The sequence below is a fragment of the Salmo trutta genome, chromosome 8 (genome assembly GCF_901001165.1).
Source record: "Salmo trutta chromosome 8, fSalTru1.1, whole genome shotgun sequence".
NCBI classification, from domain to species: Eukaryota; Metazoa; Chordata; class Actinopteri; order Salmoniformes; family Salmonidae; genus Salmo; species Salmo trutta.
Window position 1 is genome coordinate 10363125 of NC_042964.1, and position 16525 is coordinate 10379649.

General features: G+C 42.3%; 1 protein-coding gene across 1 annotated transcript in view; it reads left to right on the forward strand.

Moving 5' to 3' along the window:
* Window positions 1-16525, forward strand: part of LOC115199226 (neurexin-2-like) — an 840225-nt gene that overhangs the window by 470154 nt on the left and 353546 nt on the right. Inside the window, exon 8 of the mRNA XM_029761850.1 lies at window positions 4521-4682. Within this exon, the coding sequence (XP_029617710.1) occupies window positions 4521-4682 (162 nt within the window). The remainder of the gene's footprint in view (window positions 1-4520; window positions 4683-16525) is intronic.

Consider the following 16525-nt stretch of genomic DNA (forward strand, 5'->3'; position numbering starts at 1 on the left):
ACCTCCTCTTAGCGCAACCAAAACTGACCTCTATATATTCTCCTCAAGTAGTGACAGCAGACATAAAAATGGGTTGCCCTGTTTCGAGGGAAGTACGTAAAAAAAAACTAAAACGGAATAGCCGAGCGCTCTGCTGGGGACGAGACATTCGGAGTGCAGTTGTTGTCAGGGCTCTTTTCAGGACCTCAAAAGAACGAAGCACCATGGTTTTCACTTTCAACTCAGGCATATTTGTATAAATGTTTAATGAAGTGTTGGTGAAGTTAGAAAAGTTGAATGGAAATAGATTTTTTGCTTGGTTGGTATTCACAGTTTGGTAGTCAACTGGTCTGTTATTGATTGTGATGAGGGAAAACTTTTATTATAAACCAGTCGTTTGCCAGAACGTTGAGTTGTCTGTATGGAGATGTCTAAAGTATTTGATTGGTAAACATTGCTGAAGAAATACTTTGATCTAAAATGCTTTACAGAACACAATGTAAGGTAAGTTAACTTTTCGTAGGCTCCAATTCATCTCAATTGATAGAAAATGTTGAATATTTGAAACTATCGACAAAACCGATTCAATAGATACTCAAAATCAACCTACAGGTAAGGAAGAGTGGGGTAAGTTCAGCCATTTTTGACATTCAGCATCACTCCCTCAATGGAGATGTAGTATTCTTTCTGACAAAGATATCTACATCGATATACAGTGCGTTCGGAAAGTATTCAAAGCCCTTAATTTATTCCACATTTTATTTTTACATCCTGAATTCAAAATGGATTAAATTGCTTTTTTTCCCCTCACCCATCTACACACACTACCCAGTAATAACTAAATTAAAACATGTTTTTTGAAATGTTTGTATATTCATTGAAAATGAAAAACAGAAATATCTCATTGATATAAGTATTCACACCCGAGTCAATACTTTGTAGAAGCACCTTTGGCGGCAAATACAGCATTGAGTCATCTTGGGTATGTCTGTATCAGCTTTGCACATCTGGATTTGGGGATTTTCTCCCATTCTTCCTTGCAGATTTTCTCAAGCTCTGTTAAGTTAGATGGGGAGCTGAGATGAACAGCAATCTTCAAGTCTTTCCATAGATTTTCAATGGGATTCAAGTCTGGACTTTGGCTGTGCCACTCAAGGACTGTCACATTCTTGTTCTGAAGCCATTCCAGCATTGCTTTGGCTGTATGCTTGGGGTCATTGTCCTGTTGGAACACATATCTTGCCCAATTCTAAGGTAGTGTGCACTCTGGAGCAGGTTGTCATCAAGGATTTGCCTGTATTTGGCTCCATTCATTGTTCTCTCTATCCTTACCAGTCTCCCAGTCCCTGCCATTGAAAAGCATCCCCATAGCATTATTCTGCCACCACCATGCTTCACGTTAGGGATGGTGTTAGACGAGTGATGAGCTGTGGCTGGTTTTCTCCAGACATAGCTCTTTCCATTCAGGCCAAATAGTAAATATTTTGTCATATCAGGCCACATACATAATCCTTTGCCTTAAGATCTCAGTCTTTCGCATGCCTTTTTGCAAACTCCAGGCATGCTGTCATGTGCCTTTTTCTCAGGAGTGGCTTCCATCTGGCCACTCTCCAATAAAGCCCAGATTGGTGAAGTGCTGTAGAGACCGTTGTCCTTCTGGCAGGTTCTCCCATCTCAGCCAAAACTCTGTAGTTCTGTCAAAGGGTTCTTGGTGACCTCCCTGACCAATGTCCTTCTTGACCGGTTGGTCGATTCGGTCAGACGGCCAGCTCTAGGCAGAGTCTGGGTCGTTCCATTTTTCTGATGGAGACCACTGTGCTCTTGGAAACGGTCTTTATACACTTCCCCAGATAGATATCTCGGAGATCTACGTACAGTTCCTTGGACTTCATGGTATTGTTTCTGCACTGTCCGTTCTGGGAGTTTATATAGGCAGGTGTGTTTCTTTCTAAATCATGTCCAAACAGTTAAATTGTCCACATGTGGACTCCATTCAAGTTTTAGTGACATCTGAAGGATGATCAAAGGAAATTGGATGCACCTGAGCTCAATTTGGAGGTTCATAGCAAAGGGGTGTAAATACTTATGTAAATTAGATTTCTGTATTTCATTTTCAATAAATTAGCAAACATTTCTAAAAACACATAACTTTGTCATTATGGGGTATTCTGTGTAGATGTGTGTAATCTACTTTGAATTCAGACTGGTGATGACCATATACAACCATTTCGGTGCACCTGCGATAACATCTGCAAAGCTGTGTTAGCGACCAATAAACTTTGAGTTGATTTGACATATATTTCAGGAAGTTGTGTATCCATGGAAAATATCTGAATGCTTGTAAACATTACAGTTTTAAAAACATAGCTTGTCCAAAACAGTGGTATTTTGGCTAAACTTGCCCGGGTATGGGATAAGTTGAGCCGCAGGACAGGGTAAGTTAAGCCATCTACAAATATCTGTGCTGAATGAATAATTACCACTACCTTTTTTTAAATCATGTCTATCTTTATTTCCCAAACACAATTCAACACATCCATTTTAAGCATATGTTAACACAGGCTTAACACCTAACAAACACATTGTACTTTTTAAAACACTTTTAACATAGGCCAGGCTCTGTTGTTACCTCATATCCCAGTGATAATACCTTGCATTACACCTGGGAAGAAAACACTTCAATTTGCTCAACTTGCCATTGGCTCAACCATTGGCTCAACTTACCCCATGGCCATTGGTTCAATTTACCCCAAGGCAAACAAGGATGTGCTTTCATCCTAGGTTTAGGACCTCATATTGAAGCGTATAGAGATCCTAACTGATGTATAGAATAATCTTAAAAGTATCTACTTTGGTTGAGATACAAGCATCATGAATCCTCTAACATGATAAATACATTTCACTTTGTGAAAATCAGTTTTCTTTACCTAACTTGCTTACCACATTTTCCATGTGGTTTCTTTCTTCACATAGTCAATTAAATGATGACCTCTTCCTAAATAATTGGTCAAACTATTAATTTTGTGTATGGTTTCCTAGAAACAAGGGTGGCTCAACTTACCCCCCTCTCTCTTTTACCCTATTAAAAGAGAAAATAAAGAAGAAAATAATTGTCTGTTTTCTACCACCTCCAATCAGCCTGGATTAGAGACTAGTACAGTAAATCCCAAACGACCTATACACCCAGTATGAAGCATTTGTACTGTGGAAATGTAATGTTGTTCATTGTAACCCAGAGCAGGGCTGTTGGTTTGTGTGTGGTTCAGTGTGTATGTGGACCAACAGATGTCAAATTAAAGATTGGAGAGCGTCGTAGCGACTCCAGCCAGGACTATTAGTCTAATTACACTATAAATTAAATTAGTATTGGACTGTATCAGATCCAAATCGAGTCACTTGGCAAGACACTGATCTGTTTCCACAAAACTCCTGGCAAACACAGTTACAGTGTTCCTCAGTCGTCAAAGCAGGCATCAAAACATTCATTATTATAATGGTTAGACATTTAATTATAAACACCACATCTAATGTATAAGTCCGTTACAAGGCAAAACATTTTTTTAATCTATTCACACTGCATAGTAACTTCAATTGGACAGATTTCATGTCTGATTTCCTCCCCCACCCTGAGTAGTCTGGAGCTAAGGCAGAGCCTGGTGTTACATGTTAAAGAGCCCCCCTCTCATCTCAAATCAAATTAAGGTCAACTCACAGTGACTATGAACTGAAGGATACTTTGGTGTCTTGGAAATACTAATGAATAGACCCAGAACTTAACATTCTGTAGACAGAGGGAATTAATATGTCTACGCGCCTGGTGCCTTTCTGTCAAAAACTGACAATCTTCCCCCAAGGGCCTGAGGGAGCCTTTAAAACAGACGGTTGACGCCTTTTTACGTTCCATGAAAGGAAAACAAAGGCGTGTTTCTCTTCTCAGTCGGCGGTATCTCCCCTCCATCAGACTTCTGGCGGTGAACGTTTGATTCAGCCTGGTGGTTTCCACTCTGTCAGTGATCAAAGATGCCGCTCACACCCAGAACCTCACACAAAAGACGCGACTTTTGGCAATTAAATATTCAAAGAAAGTTATTTTTATCCCCCGATTCTCTTGATTGAGGTTATGTTCGTCTGGGAACGCAGACAGAATAGTCAAGCGTTGAGGTTTATCAGTTGTTTGACCCTGCAAGGGCATGCTGCATTTAACAATGTGTGGATATTATCAGTGGTGCAGTTTGTAAAGTGGTAAAATAATATGCCCTTGAGATCTGTTATTAGAGAGTGAAAACAGCACCGTCCCAGTGGTCATCCCCAGCAACTGCATTCCCGAGTGACTCCCCACTGAGCTGCGCAAACGCGACCAATCATTAGCGAGTAACGTCCCACCGTAGGGGACAGACCCGCCTACCGCCAGTGTTTAATCCAACTTCTTCCTTTCCTTTCCCCTCCTCCACTCCTCTACTCTTTCTCTCTCTTTTTTTGTCTCTCTCCATCTATCTATCCCTCTATACCTACCTGTGTCTGTTGGGCCGTGCCCGTACCAGGTGACCATATCAGTGGATGGTATTCTGACCACTACTGGTTATACCCAGGAGGACTATACCATGTTGGGATCAGATGACTTCTTCTACATTGGGGGGAGTCCCAATACTGCAGACCTGCCCGGATCACCCGTCAGCAACAACTTCATGGGCTGCCTCAAAGACGTGAGTGTCTCTCTGGTTCAGTACTGGGGATCGAGGGGGGAATCAGGCACACACACACAGACACACAGACATGCACGCACACACACACACACACACACACACACACACACACACACACACACTGACATATTTGCTCGCGTACACAAACTGTCCTCACAGATGTAGTGTGTGTGTGTGTGTGTGTGTGTGTGTGTGTGTGTGTGTGTGTGTGTGTGTGTGTCTGTGTGTGTGTGTGTGTGTGTGTGTGTGTGTGTGTGTGTGTGTGTGTGTGTGTGTGTGTGTGTGTGTGTCTGAGAAAGAGAGAGAGAGAGAGAGAGAGAGGTCTCAGAAAGGCTTTTAGATGCATCATAACTCCCCCTATAAACAGGCTGGATATTGTCTCAGGGACGCTAAGTTATTATCCTAACTCTAAGAGGAAGTAGACTGATAAATCCCCATAGTTGGTATGAACAAAAAAAATGTCCCCAATAAGGCTCCAAGCCACAACTCAACAAGCTGAGAAGAAGACCACTCCAATGAAATTACTTATAGAGGAACGGATGGGAATACGACAGCAATACTTTTCAAATAAACATTCTCTGATTGAGTAAGTCATTATTGTTTCATCAGATTTAATGTATTATATAGTAATTACATTTTCATTGTTTGGTTGCTATTTGGGAAATTCCCTCTTCAAATCATCCTCCCAAAGCAATTCTAGTCTTATGAAGATGCTGATGATTATACATTCAATTCCCAGACAGAGGGAAAGGAGGCAGAGGATGAGTAGAAAGTAGAAGGTGAAGAAGCATAACGAGATACAAAGAGGGAAAAGGACAAATGAAAAAAATGGGGGAAGAGAGGATACAAAGTAAAAGTGAGAAGACTGTGCAGACCTGAATTAAGGAGAAATAAGAGAGAGGGGGAGAGAGAGAGAGGAAAGAGGGATAGAGGAAAGAGAGGAGAGCGAGAGACGAGAGGGGAAAGAGAGAAGAGCGAATGAAGAGAGAGAGAGAGGGAAAGAAAGAGAGTGAGAGAGAAGGGGAGAGAGAGAGAGGAAGAGAAAAGAGAGTGAGTAGAGGGAGAGGAGAGAGATAGTGGGAGAGGAGAGCGAGAGAAGGAAGGGAGAAAGAAAGAAAGAGAGAAATGTGCTGCTTTTAGACTTTAGGCCGTTTCATCCTGTTGGTCAATACTGTGGGCAGAATTACAAGTCTTGTGTCAGGGCTGTGGCTGTGCTTTCAAGTTCCCAGTGGCACGAAAGGCCTTTGATACGCTTGGCCAGGAGCCTCCAGGAGCAAGATATCCAATGAAGGGAAGAAGAGAGATTGAGAGAGAGGAGAGAGAGAGGGAGAGAGAGAGGATAGAGTGAGATAGAAGAGAGATTGAGAGAGAAGATACAGTGAGATAGAAGAGAGAGAGAGGAGAGAGTGCGATAGAAGAGAGAGAGAGGATAGAGTGAGAGAGAGGAGAGAGTGAGATAGAAGAGAGAGAGAGAATAGAGTGAGATAGAAGAGAGCGAGAGAGCAATGGAGGGAGTGAGTTGAAAGACAAAGGAAAAGTAGGATCCAGAGAGGACCCTTAAAGAACAAAAGTTTATCTTGTATTGTTCTTAGGTAATACTGTGGGTGTGTGATGTGACTTGTATTGTTCGTAGGTAACACTGTGGATGTGTGAATTGACTTGCATTGTTCTCAGGTAACACTGTGGGTGTTTGATGTGACTTGTATTGTTCTCAGGTAACACTGTGGGTGTTTGATGTGACTTGTATTGTTCTCAGGTAACACTGTGGGTGTTTGATGTGACTTGTATTGTTCTCAGGTAACACTGTGGGTGTTTGATGAGACTTGTATTGTTCTCAGGTAACACTGTGGGTGTTTGATGAGACTTGTATTGTTATCAGGTAACACTGTGGGTGTGTGATGTGCGTTTGCATGTCTTTTTTGGTGAGAGTTTTTTTTTTGGGGGGGTGGAGTGAAATCCCCCTCCAGTGTTGTTCTCACCTATGCTCTCTTTCCCCAATACTACTATCTGTCTTCCTCTCTGCCATCTCTCCTTATCTCACCTATGCTCTCTTTCCCCCATACTACTATCTGCCATCTCTCCTTCTCTCAACTTGAGACCTCTCTTTCCCCCATATTACCATCTGTCTTCCTCTCTGCCATCTCTCCTTATCTCACCTATGCTCTCTTTCCCCCATACTACTATCTGCCATCTCTCCTTATCTCAACTTGAGTCTCTCTTTCCCCCATATTACCATCTGTCTTCCTTTCTGCCATATCTCTTTCTCTCAAATTGAGACCTCTCTTTCCCCCATATTACCATCTGTCTTCCTCTCTGCCATCTCTCCTTCTCTCAACTTGAGACCTCTCTTTCCCCCATATTACTCTCTGTCTTCCTCTCTGCCATCTCTCATAGCCTTCCCTGTAGCTCAGTTGGTAGAGCATGGTGTTTGCAACGCCAGGGTTGTGGGTTTGATTCCCACGGGGGGCCAGCACAGGAAAAAAAAAAGTATGAAATGAAATGTATGCATTCACTACTGTAAGTCGCTCTGGATAAGAGCGTCTGCTAAATGACTAAAATGTAAATCTCTCAACTTGAGACCTCTCGGCCACCCTGGTGGCACAGTGGTCTAAGGCACTGCAGTGCTAGCTGTGCCACCAGAGACTCTGGATTCGAGCCCAGGCTCTGTCGCAGCTGGCCGCAACCGGGAGGCCCATGGGGCGGTGCACAATTGGCCCAGCGTCGTCCGGGTTAGGGGAGGGTTTTGCCGGCAGGGATATCCTTGTCTCATCGAGCACTAGTGACTCCTGTGGCGGGCCGGGCGCAGTGCACGGTCGCTAGGTGTACGGTGTTTCCTCCGACACATTGGTGCGGCTGGCTTCCGGGTTGGATGCGCACTGTGTTAAGAAGCAGTGCGGCTTGGTTGGGTTGTGTTTCGGAGGACGCATGGCTCTCGACCTTCGCCTCTCCCGAGTCCGTACGAGAGTTGCAGCGATGAGACAAGATTGGAACTACTACCAATTGGATACCACGAAATTGGGGTAAAAAAGAAAAAGAAAAACTTGAGACCTCTCTTTCTCCCCATATTACCATCTGTCTTCATCTCTCCACTTGTGACCTCTCTTTCCCCCCATATTACCATCTGTCTTCATCTCTCCTTCTCTCAACTTGTGACCTCTCTTTCCCCCCATATTACCATCTGTCTTCATCTCTCCTTCTCTCAACTTGTGACCTCTCTTTCCCCCCATATTACCATCTGTCTTCATCTCTCCTTCTCTCAACTTGTGACCTCTCTTTCCACCCATATTACCATCTGTCTTCCTCTCTGCCATCTCTCCTTCTCTCAACTTGTGATCTCTCTTTCCCCCCATATTACCATCTGTGAAAGACCGGATCGATTCGGCCTTATGTAGCAAAATGGTGTTGGTGTTGAAATGGTGTTTTTTACATTAGATAAAAGAGGAGACTCAGAGCTAGAAAATGGTATCATATGCTACAGTTGAGGAACAATGGGAAAGTAATTCTACTTTGAAAGTAGATAAACTTTTAACCTCACTTTTGAGAAAATGGCCTTTGAATGTTTTGGTACACCTGCTGGAGACCACTGCTTTGTCTACACCCATTCACCATCGTTCATACCCTCTTAAGCTTTAGCCCCACCCATCTCTTTAAGGTATGATCCAAGCGTTCTATCCTAACAACAGCAGTCAAGCTAACTGGCTAACGTTGGCTAGCTAGCTAGCTACTTCCAGATACAAATGAGAGAACAGCTCACTCTGACCATTTTACTCACCCTAGCAGAGCTGGTAAGGCTGGTTTCATGTTTTCCAGAGCGTTAGTGACTGCGACTGTGCTGCTGGCAACAATGTGCGCTTTTTTTGCCAACGTTTATTGACACCGGCCATATTCACCGGCCAAATTCAACATATTAAGCGTTTGTAAATTCGTCAGTTATTATGCGCTCTGGCACACTCAGACGAGACTGCTCTGAAATCGGAGTAGATAGCCAGAGAGAATTTACCAGCTACGTCTATCAACAGTTGTTGCAGCGACATCATTAACATTTTATTGAAAGGGTTGCTTGTATAGTGGAATATTTTAAGACGTAACTAGCTAGCTACCTAAACAATTAGCCATAATCCCAACTCATGACGTTACTATCTGCATGAATCTGCAGGTAGCTAGCTAACATTAGGCTATAACTAGCAAAGCAAATGGCTCTGAGATACTAATAATATTACTACACAGATTATACATGTAACATTAGCTAGATGACCTAACAACAGCAGTCAAGCACACAAGCAAAATGGCTAAAGTTGGCTAGCTTGCTATCTACTTCCAGACACAAATGACAGAACAGCTCACTGACCATTTTACTCGCCCTACTGAAATGCATACTTGCATAGTGGAGTATTTCGTTAAGACATGTAGCTAGCTAGCTAAACAATGAACCATAATCCCAACTCATGACGTTACTACCCTGCATGAATCTGCAGGTAGCTAACCAACCAGGTTCAATGTTAGCTAGCTAACATTAGGCTATACCTCGCAAAGGAAATGGCTCTGAGATACGAATAATATTATGACACCTATCATACACGTAACGTTAGCTAGCTAGCTAACAGTACACTTTAACTTGAAATTAAAATGACTTTCTGACAAAATTGAAAACGTGTAATATCTGAATATGTAGCTAGCTAGACTATCTTACCCATATACATGGATGGACGATTCTCCCTCTCTCACGGATGCCATTGTCATAATTCTCCTGTGAAGATCTGAAGGATCAGGTTACAGTGGGTCCGCTCTACAGCGTGCTCTCTCTCTCGTAGAGGGGGAGAGCGGGAAGTCGGCTGTTTTATGGCGGTAGTAAAATACGCTGCCTCTATACTCTGTAGTGTTTGAGAATGGAATGTAAACTGTGGAACACAGAGAGACAATTGGACAAGAATTAAACAAGAATTAAACAATATTTCTATTTTTGAGAATGTGGGAATGGTCCGTGGACACTTTTGAAGATGTAATCCGGAGACAGGTGTTTTCTCCATCTTCTTAGCTATCGTACTCTAATTACACTGATTTCAAAACTTGGTCCTCCAGAAAGTGGAGAGCAACACTTATGCAGTTCCACAACACAATATATATATTTTTTAAAGCTGCGTTAGACAAGATTAACTACACATGCTGACAATCTCAAATAAACAGAAGCCTGCTACATGGCAGACCAATCCGAACTCATCTCTCGGCATGTCCAGCCCTCTCATTATGTCAGCTAATCATGGCTAGCGGGAAGGTTACCGACTTTTTCTGTGGATAAACCAACTAGGCTTGTAATTTAACCTCTTACATCTAGATGTGCCGCTAGCGGAACGCCTCGCCAATATCCAATGATAAAGCATGGCGCGAATTACAAACACCTCAGAAATCCCAAAACTTCAATTTTTCAAACATATGACTATTTTACACCATTTTAAAGACAAGACAATCCTTTATCTAACCACATTGTCCGATTTCAAAAAGGCTTTACAACGAAAGCAAAACATTAGATTATGTCAGGAGAGTACCCAGCCAGAAATAATCACACACCCATTTTTCAAGCTAGCATATAATGTCACAAAAACCAAAACCACAGCTAAATGCAGCACTAACCTTTGATGATCTTCATCAGATGACACTCCTAGGACATTATTTTATACAATACATGCATGTTTTGTTCAATCAAGTTCATATTTATATCAAAAACCAGCTTTTTACATTAGCATGTGACGTTCAGAACTAGCATACCCACCGAAAACTTCCGGTGAATTTACTAAATTACTCACGATAAACGTTCACAAAAAACATAACAATTATTTTAAGAATTATAGATACAGAACTCCTTTATGCAATCGCGGTGTCCGATTTTAAAATAGCTTTTGGTGAAAGCACATTTTGCAATATTCTGAGTAGATAGCCCGGCCATCATGACTAGCTATTTTGACACCCACCAAGTTTGGCACTTACCAAACTCAGATTTACTATAAGAAAAATTGGATTACCTTTGATGTTCTTCGTCAGAATGCACTCCCAGGACTTCTACTTCAACACCCAATGTTGTTTTGGTTCCAAATAATCCATAGTTATATCCAAATAGCTGCGTTTTGTTCTTGCGTTCAAGACACTATCCGAAGGGTGACGCGCCGGCGAGCATCGTGACAAAAAAAATTCAAAATATTCCATTACCGTACTTCGAAGCATGTCAAACGCTGTTTAAAATCAATTTTTATGCGATTTTTCTCGTAAAATAGCAATAATATTCCGACCGGGAGACCTTGTTTTCGTTCAAACACTGAAAATAGAAAATGGAGTCTTCACATGCACGCGCGCCCCCGTGTCATTGTTCTCAGAACGACCACTTTCCAAAAGCCCTACTGTTTTTCGCCCAGGGACTGCAGAGTCATCATTCCCCATTCTGGTGCCTTCTGAGAGCCTATGGGAGGCTTAGAAAATGTCACGTTACAGCAGAGATCCTCTATTTTCCATAAAGAGGCTATAGAAGGCCAAGAAATGGTCAGAGAGGGCACTTCCTGTATGGAATCTTCTCAGGTTTTGGCCTTCCATATGAGTTATGTTATACTCACAGACACCATTCAAACAGTATTAGAAACTTTAGGGTGTTTTCTATCCAAATAAAATAATTATATGCATATTCTAGTTTCTGGGCAGGAGTAATAACCAGATTAAATCGGGTACGTTTTTTATGCGGCCGTGAAAATACTGCCCCCTATCCTAAACAGGTTAACAATTGTATTTGTATTTACAGATGGCATGCAAGTTTTGTTATTAAGGCACATAAAAGTTCACATGTTCCAGAAGGCATTTTGATAAAAAAATATATATATATATGTTCAAATGTCTCTCCTGTGAAGTAGTGACGCGCAACATACACCTAGTTTCCTGAAATGAGTCTTCCCCTGTGCCATCTCTCCTTCTCTCAACATATGACCTTACTATTGCCCTCTTTCACACCCTCCTCTCCCTCCTATCCCTCTCTCTTCCATCTCTCTCCCCTCTCCCTCTCTCTCCAGACATGTGTGCAATTAAATCTATGCCAGTGTTGCTGATACACCAGCTATACCATCATGACAGCCAAATTAAAAATTGATTTCTTCGACTGATTCCCACACTAGCAGAAGGCCCCGCTCATCCCTCTCTTATTCCCGCTCTATCTCTCCACTGCTCTTTTGAGCCTTACCTTGGTAGGATGATAGGATCCCTCAAACTCTCCTCCCGCTCTGCCCCTCATTTCAGACACATTTTACTCAGGCACCTCAGCGGGCGGCCTTCCCAATTCGTATCTCCACAATGAGAAATTAGTTGAGAGTCGGATGATTGCCTGTGCGTGCGTAAGTGAGTGACTGTGTGTGTGTGCGTGCAAGCATACGTGCGTGTATGTGTGTGCGTGTGTGTGTGTTTGGGCCTATGCGTTTGAGCTGGCTTGTAAAGTAACAGAGAAACATCCATTGGCAGGAGTTGATGATTAGAATGCGGTCTTGTTTGCTGCTCTCTGGTCTCTGAACACAGAACATGAAGTAGCTGTTGAACACTGCTAAAACATCCCACCTGTATGTAAACTACAACACGTAGAGGCAACACAATTATTATTCCTCTTCAAAATGATCCTCGTCGGTTTTCCTGAAGAAAATAACATTGACACTTACAACAACCCACTTAAACACACACAAGGAAATGCTATGACATTTTGGCTAACTTCCTCTCTCTCTCAATTCATTTCAATTCAATGGGCTTTATTGGCATGGGAAACATATGTTTACATTGCCAAAGTAAGTCAAATGGATAAACAAAAGTGAAATAAACAATAAAAAGTGAACAGTAAATATTACACTCACACAAGTTCCAAAAGAATAAAGACATTTCAAATGTCATATTATGTCTATATACAGTGATGTAACGATGTGCAAATAGTTAAAATTCAAAAGGGAAAATAAATAAACTGTCAGAGTCTAGGTGATGTGGGTAAGGCGGAGTCAGGCGCAGGACACAGAGATGAGTAATAATAGTTACTTTACTCAAAAATAATCCTCCAACAAGGAGACCGAAAATCCAGAATCACATAAACGAGACAACTGACAACAATAAACACGCACAAAACCATGATGGCTCCAGAGGGTTAAATAGGGAAATAATTAAAACGAAATGGGAACCAGGTGTGTACAATACAGACAAAACAAATGGAAAAAGAAATGTAGATCGGTGGAGGCTAGAAAGCCGGTGACGACCGCTTCTTTACTGGTTTCCCTTTTCTTGTGGCAACAGGTCACAAATCTTGCTGCTGTGATGGCACACTGTGGTATTTCACCCAATAGATATGGGAGTTTATCAAAATTTGATTTAAAAAATAATATTTTTAGGTCTGTCTAATCTGAGGGAGATATGTGTCTCTAATATGGTCATACATTTGGCAGGAGGTTAGGAAGTGCGGCTCAGTTTCCACCTCATTTTGTGGGCAGTGTGCACATAGCCTGTCTTCTCTTGAGACCCAGGTCTGCCTACGGCGACCTTTCTCAATAGCAAGGCTATGCTCACTGAGTCTGTACATAGTACAAATCTTTCCTTAATTTTGGGTCAGTCACAGTGGTCAGGTATTCTGCCACTGTGTAGTCTCTGTTTAGAGCCAAATGGCATTCCAGTTTGTTCATTTTTTTTGTTAATTCTTTCCGATGTGTCAAGTAATTATCTTATTGTTTTCTCCTGATTTGGTTGGGTCGAATTGTTTTGCTGTCCTTGGGTTCTGTGGGGTGTGTTTGTGTTTGTGAACAGAGCCCCAGGACCAGTTTGCTTAGGGGACTCTTCTCCAGGTTAATCTCTGTAGGTGATGGCTTTGTTATGGAAGGTTTGGGAATCGCTTCCTTTTAGGTGGTTGCAGAATTTAACGTCTCTTTTCTGGATTTTGATAATTAGCGGGTATCGGCCCGACAGTGTCTAGACGGAATTTGTATTTGTGTTCCTGGCAACTGGACTTTTTTTGGAACACCATTATTTTTGTCTTACTGAGATTTACTGTCAGGGCCCAGGTCTGACAGAATCTGTGCAGAATATCTAGGTGCTGCTATAGGCCCTCCTTGGTTGGGGACAGAAGCAACAAATCATCAGCAAACAGTAGACATTTGACTTCAGATTCCAGTAGGGTGAGTCCGGGCGCTACAGACTGTTCTAGTGCCCTCAACAATTCTCTCTCTCTCTCACACACACACAATCACACACACAAACACCCCCCCCCCCCCACACACACACACCCCTCCACCCACCTATCACGAGGTCCCCAGTGCCTAGGAGTGTCAGTGAAAGTGATTATGTCTGCGGCAGGCTGGCTGCCTGGTGGACTGCAGCAGCGGCTGCTTTGGTTGTCCGAGTTTCTCAATGACAAAACAAATCAATCCAGTCACCCTGAAGAAGAGGAATGGCCCAGCGATAGTGCTAGCCGTCAGAACAGTGAAAACCCTAAGCCGATACACGTCATCGATTCAGACAGACATTCCGGCAAAAGTTATTGGCTGAAGTCGTTAAATAACTTCAGGAGTGATAAAAGGGTTATCTTAGTATAGAACCTTAGAAATAATGTTCAGGCGGACACAGAGGCTGTCTTACCACTAAACTCGCTAAAGTTCATTGAAAGTTTGATTATCGCTCATGTACTTTACTGTACTGTAATGTCTACAGACCTCACACTGACTTGTAAAAGAAGTGATTCCTGAAATGTGTCTCTTTATAAAACCAGACACTCTCTTACCGGCTGTGTTATAATGGCGCCAGACAGGAATTGTCTCATAGCCCTCTTGGCTGAAAGAAGGCTTTCATCACTGTCTGTGTCCCCTGACTCACTCGGTCTGGCATCTCAGACATCACAATACCAGCATTGTGAGGGATCGTCCTCATCCTTGTCTCCTTCTTTTTCTTGTCCTTCCCTCACTCTGTATCTAACATCTTGAGTTAAGTCTGCTGTGGCTGGCTCGTTGACTGCCAAAACAGTGTTAGCATAGCTTATTAGCCTCGCTAATCCATCCTAATGAGGAGATTTTGAAGTCCACAGGGCAGAAGTTGTATCCCCAACCTCTGGAGTTTAGCTGACCTGGGTTCAATTAGTATTTGTTTTCTATTAAATACTTTGGCTGGGCTTGCTTGAGCTATGTCTGGTGCAATAACATCAATGAAATGGTACCGCAAGTGCAAACGCCTGCCTATGTAGCACTCAGGGTAGGCTCAATCAAACGCTCAGTGAGTTAGCCAAGCCTGCTGTAACTATGAAAAAGAGAAACAAATAGGGCAGTTTCACAGTAAGTCACTATGGAGGAGAGGGAAAGGAGAGATTTGCTGCTTGCAGAACAGCTTGTATTAAATGTTGAAATGGGAGAAGTGAGTTGAGGAACTCTCCAGTTGTTTAATTCTTTCTAAGACGTTGGGGGTAGTCAAGACATCAGTGAAATAACACAAATGGAATCATGTAGTAACCAAAAAAGTGTTAACATTTGTATTTTTTTATTTACCGTTTATTTAACTACTCAAGTCAGTTAAGGACAAATTCTTATTTACAATTTTTTCTTTTATTTATTTTTATTTCATCTTTATTTAACCAGGTAAGCCAGTTGAGAACAAGTTCTTATTTACAACTATGACCTGGTCAAGATAAAGCAAAGCAGTTCGACAAAAACAACAACACAGAGTTACACATAAATAAACATACAGTCAATAACAAAAGAAAATAAAAAAATGAAAAAATCGATGTACAGTGTGTGCAAATGTAGAAGACTAGGCAATAAATAGGCCATAGAGGTGAAAAATAATTACAATTTAGCATTAATACTGGAGTGATAGATGTGCAGATGATGATGTGCAAGTAGAGATACTGGGGTGCAAAAGAGAAAGAGGGTAGGTAATACTATGGGGCTGAGGTAGTCAGATGGGCTATTTACAGATTGGCTGTGTACAGGTACAGTGATCGGTAAGCTGTTCTCACAGCTGATGCTTAAAGTTAGAGAGGGAGATATAAGACTCCAGCTTCAGAGATTTTTGCAATTCGTTCCAGTCATTGGCAGCAGAGAACTGGAAGGAAAGGTGGCCAAAGGAAGTGTTCGCTTTGGGATGACCAGTGCAATATACCTGCTGGAGCGCATTGCTATGGTGACCAGTGAGCTGAGATAAGGTGGGGCTTTACCTAGCAAAGACTTATAGATGACCTGGAGCCAGTCGGTTTGGCGACGGATATATAGTGAGGGCCTGCCAACGAGCGTACAGGTCGCAGTGGTGGGTAGTATATGGGGCTTTGGTGACAAAACGGATGGCACTGCGATAGACTACGTCCAGTTTGCTGAGTAGAGTGTTGGGGGCTATTTTGTAAATGGCATCGCCGAAATCAAGGATCGGTAGCATAGTCAGTTTTACGAGGGCGGTATGAGTGAAGGAGGCTTTGTTGCGAAATAGGACGCCGATTCTAGATTTAATTTTGGATTGGAGATGATTGATGTGAGTCTGGAAGGAGAGTTTACAGTCTAACCTGACACCTAGGTATGTCCTACAATGACGGCCTACCAAAAGGCCTCCAGTAGGGACGGGGGCTGGGATTCATTTTTTAAATAAATATAGGACAAAACACACATCACGACAAGAGAGACACCACAACACTACATAAAGAGAGACCTAAGACAACAACATAGCATGGTAGCAACACATGAAAACACAGAATGGTAGCAACATGACATGGCAACAACATGTTAGCAACACAACATGCAGCAGCACAACATGGTAGCAGCACAAAACATGGTACAAACACTATTGGGCACAGACAACAGCACAAAGGGCAAGAAGGT